The sequence below is a fragment of the Podarcis gaigeae genome (assembly GCF_964106915.1).
Source record: "Podarcis gaigeae genome assembly, chromosome: 6".
In the NCBI taxonomy this organism is placed as follows: Eukaryota; Metazoa; Chordata; class Lepidosauria; order Squamata; family Lacertidae; genus Podarcis; species Podarcis gaigeae.
The window spans coordinates 38854661-38876661 of record NC_139682.1 but is presented as its reverse complement, the minus strand read 5'-3'; the positions used below and the strand labels follow the sequence as shown (position 1 = coordinate 38876661).

The 22001-nt window shown below is 40.7% G+C and overlaps 1 protein-coding gene across 2 annotated transcripts in view; it reads right to left on the bottom strand.

Moving 5' to 3' along the window:
• The window catches only part of PLXNA2 (plexin A2), a 415423-nt gene that overhangs the window by 9617 nt on the left and 383805 nt on the right, over positions 1–22001 (bottom strand). The window contains exons 27-31 of one of the 2 annotated variants that reach the window (XM_083745460.1): positions 15578–15677; positions 12167–12378; positions 11094–11263; positions 3065–3277; positions 2324–2474 (exon numbers count right to left, since the gene is read on the bottom strand). In XM_083745460.1, coding sequence (XP_083601586.1) covers positions 2324–2474; positions 3065–3277; positions 11094–11263; positions 12167–12378; positions 15578–15677 — 846 coding nt within the window. The remainder of the gene's footprint in view (positions 1–2323; positions 2475–3064; positions 3278–11093; positions 11264–12166; positions 12379–15577; positions 15678–22001) is intronic. The other variant, XM_083745461.1, reaches the window with a different exon arrangement.

Sequence of the window (22001 nt, the reverse complement as noted above, 5' to 3'; positions counted from 1 at the left end):
ATTCTGCTAAGAAAACTGCGTTGATTCCATTCTGTGAATTAGACATAAAACCAAAAGTGGAGTTCTGCTTGACTAGAAGTCCAGCACCTTGATTTCACAGTGGCCAACCAGATACATACACAGGAGTGATGTTCTGACATTTCAGTCTAGCTTTGTTAGTAGTTACAATATATATATATATACACACACACACACACACACACACACACACACACACCCTACACACCTGTTACTTTTTTTAGAGAGCTTGGAAGATGCATGAGGGTAGATGACCAACCGAATCCTAGCCTTTAGCTGTATTTTCCCCCAAGAAAAAGGTTAAGGGTAAAATGACTGCAAAGCAGAGTGCCACTGCCTTCACCAGCCCATACGCATTTTTGTGTTATCACAGTGGTGCACATTACCAGCAAAAAACACAATCATATTCTGGATGCTACATTTCCTGTATCATTTAACAAGAAAGTAATGAGGTTCTCATCCCTAATCGGCAAATGGCTGCTGCACAGTACCACACGCTTATACATGCAATTAAATGACAAAAGCCTTGCTTTTAATGGTTGTAATTGCAAAATAGGCTTTTCTTGCACTGCAAATTAAAGGGTTGAACAGATGGTGGGAACTTGGTTTCAAGTGATGCATCCATCAGAAGAGCCCATGCTGCCAGCAACACTTTGCAAAATAGATTGTGTTTGAGTTGTGCCATACTATTCATTTCTGGGGGGAAAGGGATGGTGGGACAGCACCGTAGGTCAGAATGCGTTTTTGAAAGCATTTGGAGAGCAGTTCGGCTTTTCAAGTAGCTTTTTTAAAATAAACATTTAAACCACAACTCTGCTTTCTCTGACGACTGTGATGTAATTACATAATGATGAAGAGTAGTCACTAATTCAATTCTTTTTAAAATAAATTTCGATAATGGTAGATAGTGGATAGAATCACAAATGAGGCAACCTGACAAAGATAACTAGAAATTATCACAGGCCTCAAATAACACTTCAGAGGGTGTTTTGGGGGTTTTTACTCCACATTTCACAATAAAGCTATTTTACAACACATATTTTAAATCTACAATACTACAGGGATTTATAAGCTCGTTTATAGAAATTTAGAGATGACTGCTTTTAGATTTATATTAGGGACTCCATGTTATATTAGGGACTTCTTGGCTGTGGCATTCTGCTTATGGAATTCAGGAAGAGACCTTTACTTTTCTCTCTTTTTGACGCCATTCATTTTATTTCCCCAGGCTTTTAATGGTTTAGTTTTTAAACCATTAGGATGCAATACATAAAAACTAGGAGCATTCATGGTTTGGGTTCTTTTGGTTCCAAGTTACACTAAGAATATGTATATGATATATGGGACCAGAATCTCAAGAACTGGACATGTACCTTCACAGACAAAATGCCACAATGGCAAGCTGTTTTTAAAACTCGGGTGTTTCAAACATATCTTTTGATATGGGATAACAGGGTGTGTGTGTCTGCTGCTCAAATACAGCTGAAGGGCTTTTGACCGGGACCAATTTATTTTCTTAAGTATCTTCACTAGAGTTCCCATATTTCAAAAAGTACTTTTGGAGCTACTGTTAAGGAAAGTCGGCAAAAATGAAACTGCCGACATAGATTGCCAGATTTTCCTGGACATTTTTACGATTTCCACCTGGACATTGCTTCCAACTGCAGTATTCCAAGTATGTCCGGGAAATTCTGGACGTAGCGCAACACTATCTTCACTGATCCCTGACTCATTTCTGAGCATCATTCAATATGCTTGTGCTAACCTCTAAAGGCCTTCATGGCTTGGGACAAGGTACAAGCCTGACTGTGCACATAGACTTCACCAGCTGAGTTGAAAGCAACTAGGGAGAGGGCCTTCTTAGCTGTGATGCACTGTTTATGAAATGTTACTACTAATATTTAATATTGTAATTTGTTAAGGCTGCAATCCAAAATATTTTCTTTTCGGTGTTGGTGTGTGTGTGAAATCCAAAGGTGGTTCAACTGCTTAGTCCTATGTGCTGCAGCATAGAAGTGTGAACAGGCTCCTTAGAGCTTCAGTCAAATGTATTTATATCCTTCCTCAAGCCCTTTCTGCTCAGCATGGAAAGACCAGGAATGATGCTGGTGGGGTTGTAGTGGGTGTGTTGAAGGGACAGCATTTATGTCTTTGTGCCCCCTACATGATTCCACTATGCCCCCCCACTGAATAGTAACTGAATAGGCCTTGTGTGTCTTATCCATCATGTTATGGCAACAACACTCAGGTGCCTCATGAGACAAATAGTTCCTTGGGCCCCTCCAGGGAAGAAATGTTTCCTCACCTCCTCACTGTATTTGCTGACATAGGAATAGATTTCATTGAGTGCACTCAGCATGTTGAAATCAATAGAGTGCAGGCGTGACTGTTCTGCGAGGTAGGCATTCATATCTTGGTCACTGATGGCTGGGAGTTTTGCAATGTCTGCATAATACCTGGAAAAGAAATGGAAAGGAATACATGAGAATGGTGTACTCTGGAAACAGAAAGGAATGTGTATATTGCTAGACAGATAGGTCTTGTAGGGTATATAAAGAAGCTTAAAGTAAGTTGCATTTTTTCAAATAATGGATATGTTGCCACATGCCATGTTAACAGCAAAAACTAGCAACTGCTTATTTCTGAAAAAACAGCAACCCTGTATTACTTAGTAATGGAAAAGGAAACAAGCAACTCCACTTGTAGAAATACTTTTGGAGCTTGAGAAGGGAGAAGAACAACTGATAATCAAAGAGTGAAAGCTCAGTCAAAAATTAAAACAGCACTAGAATGAATTGAAAGAAAAAGAGGAAAGTACATTAGGAAGCAAAACAAGAACATGAATGGGAGAGGACACTGTGGTTAATACTACAACACTTCCAGTATGTGCAAATAGATATTTGATGACACAAGAAGACAACACTTTTCTGTCTGTGCTAACCCAATGCAGCAGTTCTCAGTGAAAGTACCACAGTAACTGCATACTTGGGAGAAATTTGGAGGAAGCAGCTCACGACATAGTAGGCATTCATTGATCCCCACTTACCTCTCTACCCAGCTTTTATAGCTGGGTATGTCCTTAGCATAGAGCAGCTTGTTGGAGGGGGAGTCCTTGCCCAGACGGTGCTCTGAGGTGGAACAAGAATCCATAAAGGTCTGGGCCACGACTGAGAGGCAGGCATCTGTGATACTTCCCTTATGGATGTCGAAGACGAACTGCGGATTTTTAATTACATTCACCCAGAAACGGAGGGGAAGGCTGTAGAAACATAAGCACACATTACAAGTTCAAGGAAGAGAATAACTTATCTTCTCTCACCAAATCTTTCTTTCTTTCTTTCTTTCTTTCTTTCTTTCTTTCTTTCTTTCTTTCTTTTTTCTTCCTTCCTTCCTTCCTTCCTTCCTTCCTTCCTTCCTTCCTTCCTTCCTCACAAAATAGCATGCAATGCCCACAAAAAATTAAGAGTATACGTTTAGCAAGAAAAGCTCCAAGCAGTACAGAAAAAGAATCAGAACCAGATTACAATGGAAACTAAACTGCAGCCAAATTCAAAATCTTTTTCCTGTAAGATGTTGGGAAAAGTACACAAAATCAAATTTGAGCGATTTTCTTGTTGAACTCTGTTTTTGTTGTTTTTTTGTGCTGAACACTCACTAGAGTGATTATGTCTTCTAGCCAGTTCTGTGCAAATCCTGTTCTATGGCTACTCTCCAAAGGGGTATGTGTTTGTATTTAATATGTTAATAGGTTCCTGTTGCATATATTGTGCCAATAGGCTCGTGCTATGTACATAGAGCCAACTCACAATAAGTTTTTTTTTAAGAGAGTGTCAGCCCTTCTCTTTAATTTTTAATTAATCTGAAGAGAGCCAGTGTTGTGTTCATTTACTTGCTTGTCTCTTTTGCTCATAAAGGCTAACATTATCCTCGGAGAAAAAACAAAAACTCTGTGTTCCTATTTTTTTTAAAAAATGAGTATCTGTTTCAAACTCCAGGTAACCATCCTCAGAAAGAGAACTATACATTTTGATTGCATAAATGTTCTTTACAGAAGTTTGTGAATAATGGCTGGTCCTAGGCACGTCAACAGCTATTTTCATCCATTGCTGGAGAAAATTAGTGATATTGCCATACTTGATAATTCATTGGTTTAGAAAGTAAACTTGGTGACTTATAATTCTTGCCTTAAATACAGCTGCAGGTGGTGTGGTAGGGCAGAGGTGCTCACCCAATCTCCTGGCAGATGAGTTGCTGCTGCTTACCAGGAGAGGTGAGGTGGTGGGGAAGTGCAAATGCACTGGCTGAGCCAACCCTGTGCTCCTGCCAGTGTGTTTGCACTATGCTACCCTCTCTGCTGTCTTGCCCCTCTTGGTAAGCAGCAGTGACTCACCCGCTGAGAGGTCAGGTAAGTACCTTCATTTCACCATGCTGCCCACTACTGCTTAACCACTGAGCATTTCTAGGGAATGGGTTTTTAATTTAGCTCAGTATTCAGTCTCTCAGATTCAATCTTAAGCGAGGGATGGCCTCAGATCCTGAAGAGCCACTTCAAGTCAGAATAGATTGGGCTATTTCCTATGTTTCTATGCCAGGAGGGAAAACTGAGTTGCTTCTTTCCCTCTGGCAGACCACAAGAAATGCTTTCCCCAGGGAATTCCCCTGGTGCCAAACTTGTCATCATTTCAGATGTCAGGCAGAGATGTTTATGTTTTCCTGGAGATTTAGGCTGCAATTATATGCTATTGTGCTGTGAAATCTGTTTTTAATAATGTTTATGCAATTTTTATTTTTTTACTTGGGTTGTAAATCACTTCAAGATTTTTTAAAGTGGGAAATGAAGTATAAATTGAATAAGCCTAAACCTGTCAGCAGGTAAGGTAAGGTTGGGGGGGGGGAGTGTAGTGATCCTAAGTATCTATAAGAGGTTTAGGGACAGGCTAGATTCTGCCATGCTTCTTATAATATCAATGCAGACTTAAGAGCATATGCCCAATTTTGGGTCATAGTTGGGCTTGAAAATGTGTTATTTTCCAGTTTTTAAAAAGAGTTCGGTTTGACAAACACAATCATAAAATGTACTAGAGGGATCATGAATCTCCAGGGGAAATTACTGCCCACTGTGGGCTTGATTCCCTCCTGAATACCTGTCCAGGGAGATTTTGCCTCTGGGCTTCTGTTCTATAGTGAATAGATCAGTTGTGTTAAAGACATAAGAAATAAATACATGAGCTGAACCAGGAATAAGTCACAAACAGCACTGCTGTTCTTGAGGAAACTTGACTGGCTGCTAAACTCCTGCACACTGCATTTTACTAATACACAGGGGCTAATTCCTTACATCTTTCCTTAAATTGTGTCAGCAGTGGAACATGACCACAGGCAAGTTTCTTTTGACTGTGTTCATGATGAGGTGCAACACTGAGACATGTTTCTGACAAATCTCTAGAACCCTTTCTCCCAATTGTTCATGCAGCTCAAGAGTTGCAGCGTCAGTTTCACACTACAAAGTCATAGGGCACTTTTAGCCATTTTCTTACTGCTTTGCCAGATGCCTGCCACAAAATGCAGAGGATGACTGCCTGTTGCCCTGTCCTCTTGGACAGCGAGTTAGAGGCTTTCCTTCTAAATCCTAGGCATCTGCAATATATGATTCACTTTCCTCTGTGGCAGGATCAAAACAAAGCTGCCACTTCCTGCTAGCTTTTGAGCATGTGACAGGGAATCCTGCTTTAATAAAGATGAACTACTGTGTGCACCCAATGCTAAACTAGATTGTTTCTCTGCTGTTCCAACTTGGATTCTGTCCAATAAGCATTTCCCAGTCTGCAAAAGAGTGTAATTCCCAACAAATTGCCAACCTTGATCTTTCAGTAACTTTCAGTTACTTCACTCAACACTTCTCCTGACTGACCTTCACAGCACCAGTAAAACACCTCAATCTACAAAACACTATAATGCTTAAATCTTTCTTTCTTCGGGACAATCAGGGGATAAGAGTAACCCCTCCTTCAGTGGAGCGACAACACCCAGGAAAGAAAAAAGATGGTGCTCTAGCACTAAATAGTCTGGGCAGCTTGGGTCAACTGCCAAAATCTGCTGCTAATGACGGGCATGGTCCTAAATCTCAGTGAGTTTGATTGCCCATTTGTAAAAACAGCACTGCTTCCCCCTGGCTGATAGCACTATTTGCCAGGCTGTATATGTGCTGTGGGAATGAACGAATCCAAAAGAGGCATAAGAGAATCCCATAGAAAAGGTGCAAGGATTCTTAAGGTTTTTTTCTTGGAAGGCCTGGGACAACATGCTTTTCTTTCTAGATCACTTATGGTACCCTCTGGATTAAATTCAATCTGCACATTTATTTGATTTCAGTAATTACTAGCCAGCTCCAAATGTAGCAGATGTACGGGGGGGGGGGTGATACTAGGAAGGACTAGATAGATTTGGAAAGAGGCAAGTTCTGTCTCACATAAGCAAGTTGCTGCTGGCAGTGTGGTGGCAGCGAGGATTGGAAAAAACCCCTCAATTTATCATTCAGCAGCTGCCAAAAAGCAGGTCAAAAAGGGGAACTTGCCCACTCCAGAAATGCTTCCTGCAAGTCTCTGCAATCTGGCAGGCATACAAACTAAAACCATGAAATAAATATTAAGTTCTTGCTTTCCTTTTCCTGAGTCCAGCTGTGGCAGGATCTGAGTGCTCAGGAAAGGGCAACAGGTCAATCGCAGGATACCAACTTTGCATGTAGAAAATCCAAGGCCCAACTAAGATGATTTGAAGAATTCTGTCTTCACAAATTGCTGTGCCAAATTGCCCTGACCAAATGACCTCTTGGACTAATGTGTGGATTGGAACCTAGCTATGCAATACACTGTACACTTCTCCAAATGTTGTACGACAGTTCTTAGCAGTTTGAGCATATCAAAATAAGTTTTTTGTTTTTTTAAAGCCAAAATAAAATTTTGAGATAAATCAAAACGATGTGTTTTGAGAGAAATTGCACAATTAAATAGATATTGAAATATGTATTTCAAGATGCATTTTGAGACAATTAAGACATGTATTCACAGATTAATGCAGAGATGGAATGGGACTACTGTATGGTTAAAAAATATGCAAAAATGACACGAGCTGGAAAGAGATTAATCTATCCCTAGGTTCGATCCTTGGTATTTCCAGTTAAAATATCTCAGATGGCAGGGAGGGAGTGGACACTTTTGCTGAGCTAAATGGATCAATAATCTGACTTAGTGTAAGGCAGCTTTGTGTGTTTGCATGATCACTGTTGAAAGGGGAAGATTTGGATGCCGGTTGGAATTTGGACACAGGAGTGTCTGTCTCTCCTTTCAAGATTCCCCCCCCCCCCAGCTGCTATATGCAGAGATCAGCTACGGGTGAGGATCTCTCCGTACTAAAGGCTCATGGGGTCTGGCAGCCACAGGGGGTGGAAATCTCTACTCATCAGCACCACTTGGTAGCATTAAGATGTGTCATTTTATTCCAGATTCCAACATTTTATCCTAATAACTCATTCCTCTAAAGCTTCTGTTAAATTGTTTTTAGCTCCCTACTGCCTTAGCAGGGAATCTGGCTTTGGCAGACAGGATGATTAGAGGCTTTTCAAACCACAGGGGATTGAAGAACACACACACAACAGACACATTGTCTGGGGGTTCATGCTTGGTATACGTATGAGCTTTTATTCTCCTTCCAATGGTAAATTTCTAACACAGGGAATTCTTAATCCTAAAATAAAAGCCAAGAGAAAGATGTAAAAGCAGCAATTGTTCTGAAAGTGTGGAATAAACTGCTGCTTGAATCAGTTGTACTTGATTGAAGCATGACCTCCTCTCAGACACCCTATCTCGTAAGCAAGATTTTGGGTGAAACTCATCAAACACACTTGGGAAGTGGGTACTTGACCAGTCACATCTGTTAGATGCTCAAACTAAGTCGGGAGTTCCCTAACTGGTCCATGGACCACATTCAGGTGATCTGTAGTGCGTCTGTAAAAATACGATTGCACATTACAATTGCTACAAAAGGCAGAAAAAATTATTAAGTGGCCCTCCAAGACCCTCAGCAATTTTCAAGTGGTTCGTGTGCAATAAAAGGGTTTGGAAACCACTGAACTAAGTAGTTGTTACAACTAAGGTAAGTAATAACTATCCTTTCAGGTTGTTTTTGTTCTACTTCCAGTAGCCCCTTTGAGACTTTTCTTTCATCTCCTAGAAGTTCAATTTTAAGGTTTTGGGGGTTTGGACAGACAAACTGCAGTGTGGGGAAGCTCGCAAACATGCATGTTAATAATAACAATCTTTCCCCTTAGGATCTCACCAGCAACCAAGTAATTGTTATGCTAATGTTTAGTTTGTCTACTTAGATCTTGCAATGCATCTATGGAAACCAATAAAAAATTATTTACAAAATAGTTACAGCCTGCCCCACCCTACCACAAGTACAGGGGTGTGATAAGGGTTTAAAATGAGACTTATGAAATTCATGAACATTTGGCAGAGTCTTAGGAACGTAAGAAGCTGCCTTATATGGATTCAGACCCTTGGTCCATATAGTTGAGTTCTGTCTATAGTCTACTCTACACTGACTGGCAGTGGCTCTCTGCGATCTCAGATACAGATCTCCCCTAACCCTACCTGGAGATTGAACCTGAGACCTCCTGCATGCAAAGCAGATGCTCTTCCACTGAGCTCCGGTCCTTCCCTGGTCTTAGCTACAACTGCACTTTTAGGATGACTTCATGTTGGCTTCCCCTCCTCAGCTCCTGTCCAGCCTTTTCCAAAACCTGTCACCTCTTCTCAGTGATAAAGTGGAGAACGCTGCCTTTGCCCTTTAGGCGCCTCTCTGCAAATTCAGCAAACATGGATTGTGTTTCTGGCTCTGCTGACTGAGAGAGCATCATTCAATCAGCTCTAGATGTGATAACACTATCAAGTAATGGAATAATTAATAAGGCTGGAATAATTAAAGAGAGACAGGTAGGAATCAATCCCAAGCCTCTGTCCTGAAAATAAATGGCTATATACTGAGCGATGTTGAGGTCAAATTATTCCACACTTTCCTAATACAAATCTTGTGCTTTCTTTGAAGTGTTAGGGTTTTATCATTGTCAAGAACAAAATAGTGAATCTGGTGAAGCAGGGCCCTCTGCTGGATGGAGTAGAAATAAGTGTGTCCTTTATTGTACCTTTAGTCCTGAAAGCCTCAGAAGTCTATTTTCATTACTTCAAACATTGAAAATCATTCCTGATTCAGCTACTTCTCCATATTGGTTGTTGAGCAAATGGTCACTACAGCTTCAGATGAACTAGGCTTCTATCAGCTTATCTGTTTCTGCCAGTGTGGCCATCAACCAGAATATGGGTTGTGGCTATGCGAGTATTGACAGGCCAGCAGACAGGCAAATATGACAGGCCAAATTTGTTTCAATTGTATTTCTTTTTGGTAGCTTTGGTGTTGATCTGATAGGGAGGCTGGTAGGTTTTTATGTGACTGCTCTTTAAGTAAATCTGATCATTCTGTGCTAGAGAAATAGTTTTAAACACAGTAAATTCTGCAGAAGACACCAAGGACGTAATTTGTATTGTTGTCCGAGGGAAGCAGATGGTGCTACAACTATAAAGCTGCATAAAATATTAGAAAAAAAGAGCTGAACAGGAAAAGAATCAGCAACTCTACTTAAATACTTCCAGTTAGAATAAATACCTAGTTAGAAATGGATCTGAGCACAATGAAATCCACTTTCTTTTTCAGGAGTAACCAAATAAGAATTTTCAGGAGAACTATTTCTTTTGTTTGTTTCAAGCTTGAAAGGCTTTTAGACAATGAACAGACTTTAATCTGAGTCTCTGAATTTGCCTTCCCTTTGGCTGCCCCTGCTCCACTCCACTATGAATTTGAACAAGGCAATTCAATACAGTTCAGGTTTGCCCAGAAATGCCCAGCTATATCAAGGAGAGCATATTCTCCCTTGGTTTTATCTTTTTATTATCTCCAACTCATACCAGAGGTGGTTTGCAGCTTCCCTGGTGGCTATTTCCTGTGATACAAAGTCCTTTCCCTTTCCTTTCCCCCCTTCTCATTCCTTTCAAGAAGCACAGCTATACTCCTCTTGCTCACATATATTACCTGCTTCTCCTAGAGTGGGGGAGGGGGCAGACCTCAGGCCTGGGGTCTCTGGGCCTTTCTATCTGGTCCTCAGAATTGTCCCCAGACCACACCCCTCACTGGCCCTGCTTCACACCTGGATTAAAGGATTTTTTTTTAAAAAAATTAACCCATCTTGCCATATATCTGGGTTTTCCCAGACATTTTTCCGATTTGCTGAAAATCTGCCTGGACGCCATTTTCCAGTCGAATTCCTGGATGTGTCCAGGAAAACCCAGACGTATGGCAGCCCTACTGATGTTTCCCATTTTAAAAAGTAAGAGATTATGATTTTAAATTAAGGAGGAAGGGGACTGCTTTGTGGAAGACTCTGCTATATAGACTTCTTCTGTGGCACCATGTAAGCTTCTGCAAGGCACCGTGGGGCTGTGCTGGCATAGCTTTTGTTGGATCATTGGAACTCAAATGGCTGAGCTAGAGCATCGGTGACTCAAATCAGGACTGAGCTTACACATATGCATGATGGATTGAATGGAATGAATAGATAGTGCTGAGGGAGGGTAGCAAAGCAGCATGAAATGGCTGAGTCAGGAGCAGAGCTACACTGTTAAACCTACATGGGTGTTTCAGGCATCTCAAATCAATGGTCGGTATCCCACTAAATAGATCTGCTGGCAGAAGGATTTCTCCTTGTGAAAAATGTATGCCTAAGGCCCCACGAAATGCAACAAAAAATGCTAGTTCACAAGTAAAAAAATGGCTCCGTCTACTTTTAGAGGAATATGGAGAATCCGAAACTGTGTTTGCCTTCAGAAAGCAAGCTGAACATGATCTAGACAGTTCTGTGATAGGCTCCAACTGAATGAGACAAACCCTGCTCTGACCACAAGGGCTTACACATTCCCGTATCTCAGCAATTTTTGTCCACACTCATAAACTTTGACCCCTCTCACCAGTTGCTCTTCCATGTGTGCCTCACGTCAGTGTCGTGGATGCCGTGCTTATCCGCTTGCTCATCCAAGAAATCAAACATATATTTGATGGCCAGTGGGAGAGCGCTGCCTCGGTGCACAGTGCTGAACAAGGTCTCAAACAAGTCATCCACAAACTTTTGCAGCGTACCCTGATGGGAGCAGAGACGAGAGTGTGAGGGTATTTGGCGACAAATCATCAGCAGAGGCAGTTGCAGGACAGTATTAGGATAGGCAGGGCTGAGCTGAACCAGCCTCAGTAACTTCACAGACTCATTTACAGACTGTAAAGCTGCCCCTGTTATTATTAACTGATAGTTATTTTAAATATATGTGCCACCGAGTCTTCATTGTTACAAACAATCCCAGAATGCGGCAAATAAAAACGTTAAAAGAAAGCACAAAAATTTATATATATTATCCAAACTGGTGTTTAATTGCAGGTGTATTCTACAGCATGTTATTGATACAATAATAGTGCAATATATGTGGTTTGGCATTTCAGGTGCTTCCCCATTGCTGTCTGCAGCAAAAGCAGGATAAAAGCATACCAGAATATATGCAATATAAAAAGTTACAGGTTTTCAGCATGAAGTTGCAGGATAGACACTGATTGGAAATGAAGCAGTGTGATCATTCCAAAACTTTTGCAAAAAGTACTGGAAGTGAGATCACGTGCGACTGCCCCGGAAGAATAATAATATTAACTCACTTGTGTCTTACCATTGCTTCATGCACTGATGAAAAAGAGATACAGGATCAAAGCTCTGGTGCTGGACCAGCCAGTCAAGTATTAATAAAATATGGGACCCTGGGGTGACATTTAAGGTGCAAGAAGCTTTAAGGTGCAAGAGGGTTGCCTTTTCACCTGTTCATCAGCAACCCAAAAGCATAATGAGAACAATGGTCTCATTTTCACAAAGCTCTACAGGTGGCCAGTTAATATGCTGCTTCCCAAACAGATTTTGATCTTTCTTTGTTAACATTACTGGTTAATATACCACAGTTTTGCATGGACGGTGCTTTGGGAGCTTTGCAACAGAAATTGATATTACCTTTGTAGCAAGCAGCCTTGTCAGGTAGATCTCTGACACCATCTTACTGCCCCGATCACCTTCCTTCTGGTCACCGTGGTCATGGTTCTTGACTAAGTGCCAGACTTTCACCCCACTCTCTAGGTCTGGGGTAATCATGGGAGCCCTGGAACGGAGACTGTCTGGGCTACCTGTGTACCGAAATGTGGAATCTGGGCAGGAGGAAAAAGAAGCTGGTGATGCACAAAAGGAAAACAGGCTTGGTTATATCTCTGTCTTACTTCATCCACAATTTTCTAACAGTGAAGGCAAGTTTAGTGGCTTATTTAAAGAGCAGTGAAAATGTGAACACACTATCAAGCCACAGTCTTTCACAAACAGTCTGCCATTCTATTGCAAAATACGCCAGATATTTTTTGTACTTTATGATGGATATGGGCACCATTATGTGCAACCACATGACCTTGGATAAAAGAAATGATTAGGTGAAACACAGTCACCATCCAGTTAGAATTGAAAACAAAACCTTCTAAACCTAAGTAATCTTGGCTACTATAGCTACTACACACAGTAGCAGCTTAATGTAAGATGACAAATTGTGCAGTATCTGCCCATGCCATGTGAGGAGTCTACTATTATTCACCAGGGGATTGGAACAGGGTTTGGTTTTGTTTTGGCAGTAGATGAAAGCTAGACTAGCCACTGTCCGTCTGTTTGATATTTCTTATGCCTTGTTTTTAAGCAAATCCTTGTTTTGCTATGACCAGCTCAGGGTAGTTTCTTAATTTGCTGTTCTTTCCTTCTGGGTGACAGTAGGATTAAAGGGACCCCCATAAATTAGGAGGCGAGTGAGTGAATCATTACAAAATTTTCTGAAGCTTCACTCTTGATTAATGCTCAGATAAATATGAATATTCCTGTGGATGTAATTAAGGGGTGAGAGCACTGAATCATTCTATTTTTAGATCTAGCTTTGCACCAATACATAATGCAAATGCAGAGAGAGTAAATAGGGCTTCATTTGCATGCCATCTGCGCAATCAGAGATATCAATATCAATATTAGCAACAACTGTGGAGACTTAGTGTGCAAATGCTCTAATGGCAACTTCTGACTCTGAATAGTTCAATATTGATATTGCTTGAATACAGCTTGAGTTCTATCCTCCAAATCAGGGGTCCTTGCCCAGAAGAACTCTCAAAAGGGCTTTATACTGTGGTCTAAACCACTGAGCCTCTTGGGATTGCCGATTGGAAGGTTGGCGGTTCGAATCTCCACAACGGAGTGAGCTCCTGTTGCTCTGTCCCAGCTCCTGCCAACCTAGCAGTTTGAAAGCACGCCAGTGCAAGTAGATAAATAGGTACCACTGTGGCAGGAAGTTAAACGGCATTTCCGTGCGCTCTGGTTTCTGTCACAGTGTTCCGTTGCGCCAGAAGCGATTTAGTCATGCTGGCCACATGACCCAGAAAGCTGTCTGTGGACAAATGCCGGCTCCCTCGGCCTGAAAGCGAGATGAACGCTGCAACCCCATAGTTGCCTTTGACTGGAATTAACCATCCAGGGGTCCTTTATCTACCTTTTACCTTTACACACCATAACTTTAAAGCATATTCAAAGCATTCCCCCCTCAAAGAACTCTGGGCACTGTTAAGGGTTGCTAGGAATTGTAACTCTGTGGAGGGTAAACTACAGGGCCCAGAATTCTCTGAGGGAAAGAATGTGCCTTACAGGTATAGTGTGGATGCAAACCCAGTTAATTGCAAGCAGAGATAAGTTGTTGCAGATAGTTGTAATGGTGCTGTCTCTACAAAGTATTCCCTTCATAGTTTTCATTTGGTGTTTTGAAATAAATATTTTGAAATTTTTATGAATAGAGATCGGTGGTACTTAGACCTTTTCCTCACAAACTAGCCAGCAGAATGAAAGAGCTGAAAATCCATTTCACTTGTAACTTCAGCAAAACATCTCAGCATTTTTGTTACAGATAAATGTACAGCAATTATTTCATTCAACACAAACTTTTGCCAGAAACAGATGGCAAAAATAAATATGTCCAAATTCTCAAATTTGTTATTTAATTTCAATCCCAGTTTGATTCTTTGATAAAACAGTTGTGCCCTCCACAATCAGGACTTGATCACCTCACAACATTCCTTTTATAACTGTCATAAGGAAATTAGGAGAATAAATGATAGCAAATAACAAAGCAATATAATACAGCCCAAATTACAATTAATTATCTTGCAAGAAAAAGATAACCAATAACCAATTATAATTTATTCAACTTTTCTAAAAATGGACAGGCATGCAGCTCATTTTACTGCAATATGTAGTTCTTTGGTATCTTGCAAACAAAACAGCAGCATATCTTGATTAATGACTGAGTGCACACTTGAGAGCAAACTATAATCAATACGGCTTTTTGAGGATACACAAGTTTCCACTTTAGGGCTGAGTCAAAATTACCCACTGATTTCTTCCCCAAACCAAAACGTGAGAATAATAGACACAGCCATTTCCCAAACAGCCACGGTCTAGTCACAAATTACATTTTAGGTGTACAGTACCACCCTGGTGCCCTCTAGATGTTTTTGACCACATCTCCCAGCAGCCCAACCCATGGCCATGGCAAATGGCCAGGGTTGATGCTCAGAACATCCAGAGGACAGCAGGGTCGGGAATGCTGAATTGCACAAGTTTTGATGCACACATCAAAAGGATAACATCTGAATAGGTCCTTTGCCGGCCGGCCTAATTTCTTACCAAACTGGTTAATTTTGTGATAATTTCAGTGGGGACATCTGAGAACCCTGGATATTTGAAATTAGCACCCATTCCAACAAATTTCAAATAGAGAATTGAAGAAACAGCAGCTCTGTAGGAGTAACTGCTTTAAGAGAATGCTTCTAGTTCTGGTATACACACAGATAGTCCCATTTCATAGGCACAGCAACTCATAACTCAGGGCTCTCCCACACTTCCATTGTCCCATGCCTAGAAAGCACAGGTCCCAGCAGTTATGCATTTGCCCTGCAGCTTTCCCCTGCAAAACACGCTATTTACAGCTGAATCAGAACAAACAGCAATCCATAGAAAATCTGATTGACATTTGGTTTGATTCAGCAGTAAACTCTGGTTTTCCTGGGAGACAGTGGCAAGGCAAACAGAGGTGTGGACAAGCCCTCAAAGACAGAAAGGGGCAGTCCTGGTATGTGATGTGATCTATGTGTGCATCAAAGCTACTGTACAGCTTTGGACTGCGCCCAGTGATTGCCCAGTGATTTTTTGGTGTACAAAAAATAAAAAGATAGCTTGTCCCATGCCTCAGAGCCAGAGGTAAGAACTCTAATAAGCTTGCTGGCACAATTAGCTGATTAGACCACTAATCTGGAAAGTCAAGGAAAGTTTACATCACATCACTTTGCTTCTTACCATATCTGCTAATTGAGGTCCGTGATATGCTGGCAGAGGCGGGAATGTTGTAGGATGAGGTCTGCTTGGGAACGAGGGCCACTACAGAGCGATCAGACACCTGTTGGGAGAAAGGAGCACAAAAGATAAGCAAGCAATGGAATATTGTAAAGAAAGCTGTTCACAGAGTCCAGCTAGCTAAGAACACTGAAAGTTTGGCAGAAACATAAGGAATGGCACATGGTGCCAGAGGACCAATGAGAAAACAAAGGAGATATTTCCCTTGTTGGTTTGTTCTATCCCTGAAGAAAATGACTGAGAATGGAGCTGGGGAAACATATTGAGGGTATTCTTGGTCATTTGATTTAGGATTACATTTACTCCAATAAAAATTGAGATTCCCAAGAATTGTAGCAACCCAATTAAAGCAATAATGCACTGGGAATAAAACAGCTATAATAATGTTATGGACCATAAAACATTCATATTAAACCATTTTTTATTTTAACCATTTTTATGAACTTTAAAAGTTTGATTTACAGCAGAACAAGTCATAAAACCATCTTTCAAGATCTTAAATTGTCAGTCCCACAAATGCACCAAAAAGGAGGGGTGAATTAAATTTGGGGAAGTCAAACCATAAATGAACATTAACACTAACGAGATTTTGTTATAGCAGGTTTTAGTGGTAGCATTTAATTTTACCCTCCCTATAAATCTGAGAGTCATGCAGTTTTTAACTTATCTTCATTAACAGACCTTTACATCTCTGAGATTTGTGTTAACAGCCTCCTAGTGTGGAACAGTTGTGGGAATTTAAATGGTAAGCTATTCAAACTGGGAATGCTCTCTTGACTTGTGCCTGTCTTATATGAGTTTGGATGGGCCTATACCCTTTCAAATCATCCCACTGCTGGTGTTAAATCATTAAAAAGCTGTTCATTTTGAAGGTGCTCAACCAGGCTTGCCAGCACATGTGAAAAGGATCTATGGGGTCTTAGTAGACCACAAGCTTAATATGAGTCAACAGTGTGATAAAGAAGCAAAAAAAGCTAATGCTCTAGGTTGCATCAATAGAAGTATGGTCTCCAGTTCAAAGGAAGTAATAGTACCACTCTATCTTGCCTTGGTCAGACCCCACCTGGAGTGGTGTGTCCAGTTTGGGGCACCACAATTTAAGATGGATATTGACAAGCTGGAATGTGTGTAGGGGAGGGCAACCAAGATGGTTTGGAAACCAAGGCTTATCAGCGGTCAGCAAACTTTATCAGCAGGGTGCTGGTCCACTGTCCCTCAGACATTGTAGGGGCTGAACTATATTTTGAAAAAAAAAAAGAATGAACGAATTCCTATGCCCCACAAATAATTCAGAGATGCATTTTAAATAAAAGGACACATTCTACTCATGTAAAAACACCAGGCAGGCCCCACAAATAACCCAGAGATGCATTTTTTAAAAAAGGGCACATTCTAATGTAAAAGCATGCCGATTCCTGGACCGTCCGCAGGCTGGATTTAGAAGGCAATTGGACCTTAGTTTGCTTACCCATGCTTATGAGGAACAGCTGAGGGAGTTGGGCATGTGTAGCCTGGTAAAGAGGAAACTGAGTGGAGCTATGATAGTCATCTTCAAATATCTAAAGGGCTATCAAATGGAAGACGGAGCAACCTTGTTTTCTCCCCCTCAGGAGGGTATGACCTGAACCAATAGCTTAAAGTTACAAGAAAGTGATTCTGACTAAACATCAGAAAGAACTTTCTGACAATGAGAGCTGTTCGACTGTGAACAGACTTGCTCGGGAGGTGGTGGACTCTCCTTCATTGGAAGTTTTAAAGCAGAGGTTGGATGGCCATCTGTCATGGATGCTTTAGTTGAGATTCCTGAATTGCTGGGGGTCAAACTAGATGACCCTTGGGTTCCCTTCCAACTCTACAATTCAGCCAATAGAGTGCTGAAGTGCAGACATGATGTCAATGATATATCTTTGTTTAAACAGTAAGACTAGGCAGACTCACATTTTGAAATGCTGCATATTGGTCTTGACACCAGCCTTGCTCTTACCTACAAGAGTCTCAGTCCTATTATATTTATTTTTAGATGCAATTATAATCATTCTGTTTTATGAATCTTTTATAATTTTGTGCATGTTTTTTTTTAAATCTATTTACATTTTTATTGCATTATTCCTTTGTAAACTACCCTGAGGTGGTAGAAAAATACTTATAATAAAGAAATAAACCAGACTCAAGGATGTCACAGACCTCTTTTAATTATTATTTCTGTATCTGTATCTAGCATGTAAGGGTGCCTTACATTATTTTAGCTTATTTGTCTCAATAACAAGTAAATATTTTGATCTGAATTTAACAACCCTCGGTCTAAACCCAACACCTTGCTTCATTCACAGGGATGTTGTGAGAATTCATAAGATTGTGAGTTTAGGCTGTAATCTTATACATACTACCTGAGAGAAAGCTCCATTGAGCTCAACAGAGCTTCCTTTTGAGTAGGCACACATAGGATTGTGTAGCCAAAGCACTACATCAGTGATAAGCATTAGAGTTCCCAGCAAAAGGCAAACGATTACTAATGTATGGAGGCCCATGAAGCCCTTCATTACAGAAGTTATTATAAATGTTATTTTTTCCTTCTATTAATAATAGAGCCTAGCATGATATGCAGCAAGAATAATGTATTTATATTTGGCAAGCACAACACTTTGTGCCTCTGTTATTTCTCCTCCTCCACATCCTTTCACCCAATTTATAAGTCTCTAGAAGGAACGATCAACAATCATATTATTTTCTTATGATGTTATTAGCTGCCACTTCGGTTTAATTCCAGCAGCTGAAATACAAAAGGCAGTTCACACACACAAAAGAAATCACTCCCAGGCTTCTGGGTTTGCAGAGTTTCTTCAGAGCTGTAGTTAAGCAAAAGAAAAAGAAAAAATCCAGATACAACACACATGCGCACACGTACTCTCACTTCAAACAGGGTTTGACAAATACTTCAAATTCTTAGCCACCAGTGTCAAAGTACTAAATTCCTGGGTAACCAAACACCTAGTGGTCTGAGTCCATCCAAGGCTTCGGTGGAATGTTTGTTCTTGTCAGCTAAAGTAATATCTGATGCACATTTCACACATATCCATCCAACTTCACACATATCCATCCAAACATAAAATCTGGTGAAGAAGGAGAAACTGATGGATGTCTTTCAGTTTTCATCCGTATCTTTGTAGAACCTGTATACTTAATTCAGTGAGATGACTTCAGTGGCAGCTGGTGTACATATTTTACAACAGAGTGTTGTGCTTTCCACCTGAGCCATGGCATCAGAATGCTATGACAGGAATGGGTAAAACGATGTATCCCAAACCATTCCTGATATCTGATTCATATTGCCATGTGAATTGACTCATGCATGGGCCCTACCTGCCAGTTCTATACATGTACCTTATGTAGCGAAGGCTCTAGGATAACTTGGTTGGTAGAGTGTGAGACTCTTAGTCTCAGGTATGTGGGTTGAGACCCATGTTGGGTGAAAGATTTCTGCATTGTAGGGGGTTGGACTAGATTATCCTTGTAGCCCCCTCCAACTCTACAATTCTATGATTCTTCCAAGCTCATTAGCTCATTTAGTTTCAGAACTGTCCAAACAATGCATGCAAAAGGCACTAGTTATTCAGTGGAGAAGTTTTTCCTAGTCCTTTTAAAAAACCTACTAGGTTAAGAAACAATAAAAAGAACTTGGGAATACATTTTCCATTCACGTGCATGAAATTATGAGAGTGAGCTACTGGATAAGGCAACTGGGTTTTGTTTTCTGTTTTGCTTATTCTTCCCTATCCTTAATATTTAATTGGAAAGAGTCTCTAATCTCTCTTTCCTTAGTGCTTTCAGCTTTCCATTGACTTGGTTTGCCGCCTTGGAATTAACCTTACATATGCAATTATACATTGTTCAATGTTAAATTGAGGGCAAGCCATTTTTCTTGTAATAGGACGCATTTGTGAAAGCTATATTTCCCCCTTTCAATCTTCTTGAATCTTTCAGTCTGTTTTCAGAGCACTTACATTTTCAGTTTTATTTATTGCAATTGGTAATAAATGGTGTACATTTCAAGGGACTGCTAATCTGAAGTTAACGACATGCTGCAATATGCTGGCTCTTAGAAACAGTAAATGGAGATTTTGTAGCTTTCCACTGACCTGAACTGTACAGTTATACAGTGCCTGAACTGTATTTGATTTGTGTTTCGGCTGCATCTCTATTTGGAGAACTGCTGCACTAGAGGAGTCCCGTACAGCTGTGTGAGTCACTTATACAACACATGCAAATATCTAGGGATGCAATTGTGTGGACACTTATGTTCTTCAACACCTTTGGAGGTTCTGTGGCTGCATTAAAAATCCACAAAAGCAAAGATAACCTATGTTGCCCTCTGGTTAAACTCCCATCCGCCCATCAAAAAGTTGTTAAGCTTTTTTTCCTTCTTTTTTTTAGGAAGACCCAGACAATATAATTCAAATTGGAAAATTGGATAGGGCAGCTCTGAAGTAACTTCTTAAGTTAGAGCTCTCAAAATTCAATCTGATATTGTATGTCAGCATCACTATCATGACCTGCACCTAGCATTTGCATATGTGAAAGGAATGATCTGTGAGCTGAACTTTGCTTCTACAGAAGGACTGTAGCTAGGAGCCTAGCTTATCACCTACTGTGGGAACCAGCCTAGGCCATATGAAGAGCTTAGACAGCCTGATTGTCCTGTTAATGGGGATGCTGCAGCCATTCTTCCTGGGCTTGTTCTGTATGAGGCAGACCATATCTAGGGAGCACAGTATTAAGCAGGGTATCCATGCCTACTTCCAAGAGAAACAGGGAGCAACTAGGACAGACATTCCTCTTAAGTGTCTGCAAACAGGAGGTTATGGGCAAGATTTTAAACTCTCACTCTCATATTTGAGGCCACAGGGTTTAATGTAAATCCACCGTTACGTTTTTCAAGGTTAGGCTCAGAGATGCTGGGTGGTGACCCCAAGCCTCACAGTAACCTAATATATTGCTATAGCAGGAAGAAAAGGGAAGACTACAAAATATATGTATGATTTCTTGTTTTCAGATTATATCTTGTCATTTCACCTATGCTCAGGATGAGAACAAACAATAAATCCCAACAGAAGGAAATACCAATTTAACTATTAAAATCAACGCATGTAATCTCTCCCCCCATAAAACAACAAGGTAAATCAGGCTTTTAAAAACACCTCCAAAATGCATGCTGAAAAGAAGTTTTGGTCAGGTGCCTGAAGGTAAGAACAGATCTAGAGTGTCCCAAGTTCCCCTGGGGAGGAAATTCTATAATACAGGTGCTACAACTGAGAAGGGTCTGCTCTATGTCTCTTCTGATAAGGAAAGAGCTCAGAGCAAAACCCTCATCTTAAGACCTTAATGTTGTATATTTTTGGATGCCTGATCCAGCAAAGTTGCTCTTATGTAGGTTGTGGGCTTTTAAGGTTAAAAGTAACTATTCTAATTGTATTCTGATTGGGAGCCACCACAGACTTCCAGTAGACATGTAATGTGCTTTCACTGTCTCCCAGTCACCATCAAGGTAGACTGAAGTTTCTGAATAGTTTTCAAAGGCTGACCCACATAGAGTGTGCTACTGCACTCTAATGTGAAGGTTACCAAGCTATGCATCATGGTGATCTTTTCCTAGTGGCCACAGCTGGCAAATCAACTTAAAATGATAAAAGGCACTTCTGGTCACAGCTGTCACCTGAGATTCCAGAAGCAATACTTGGTCCGGCAGCACCCTCAGACTGTGCACCTGGTCCTTCAAAAGAATAGCATCAATTTGCTACAAATGTGTGTCACTTTTAAATGGTATGGGGCACTCAGTTATTGCAGGAAAATGAATTGTCCTCAGTTCAGGACTGAATAATAAACTGTGGACACCTTCTGGCTGCCCTGTTTAGAACACACCTGCATTCATTGCATTGTCCGGTCCTGAAGCTTCTGTAATTTTGATAACTAAAAGGAACATTATTACTGAAAGTGAAAAGAAAATTTGTTAGGAATGAACTCAGAATTGTGACTAGCATTTGTAGAGTGTCACTTTGATAAGACTTCTGTCGCAGAAAAGCCAGCTGCTCTATGCGGCTTAAGCAATCTCTAGTTGGGTTGCTAAATGATCTGGTATACGCTAAAAAAGGATTGTGCACATTTGGCAGCAAATTATTGCTTTTTCATACTCATGAAATAGAAACAGCTATTACTGTCAGTTGGGGCAATGGGCTGATTAATGTAAAGGACAAACCAGGAGCACAGCAAAATGCTAGCATCCCTGAAATGCATGCCTTAGGCAACTGCTACTGAATACATGCATACGACAGCACACATGCCCCCACAACAGAGGTTGATTTAGCACAGTGAA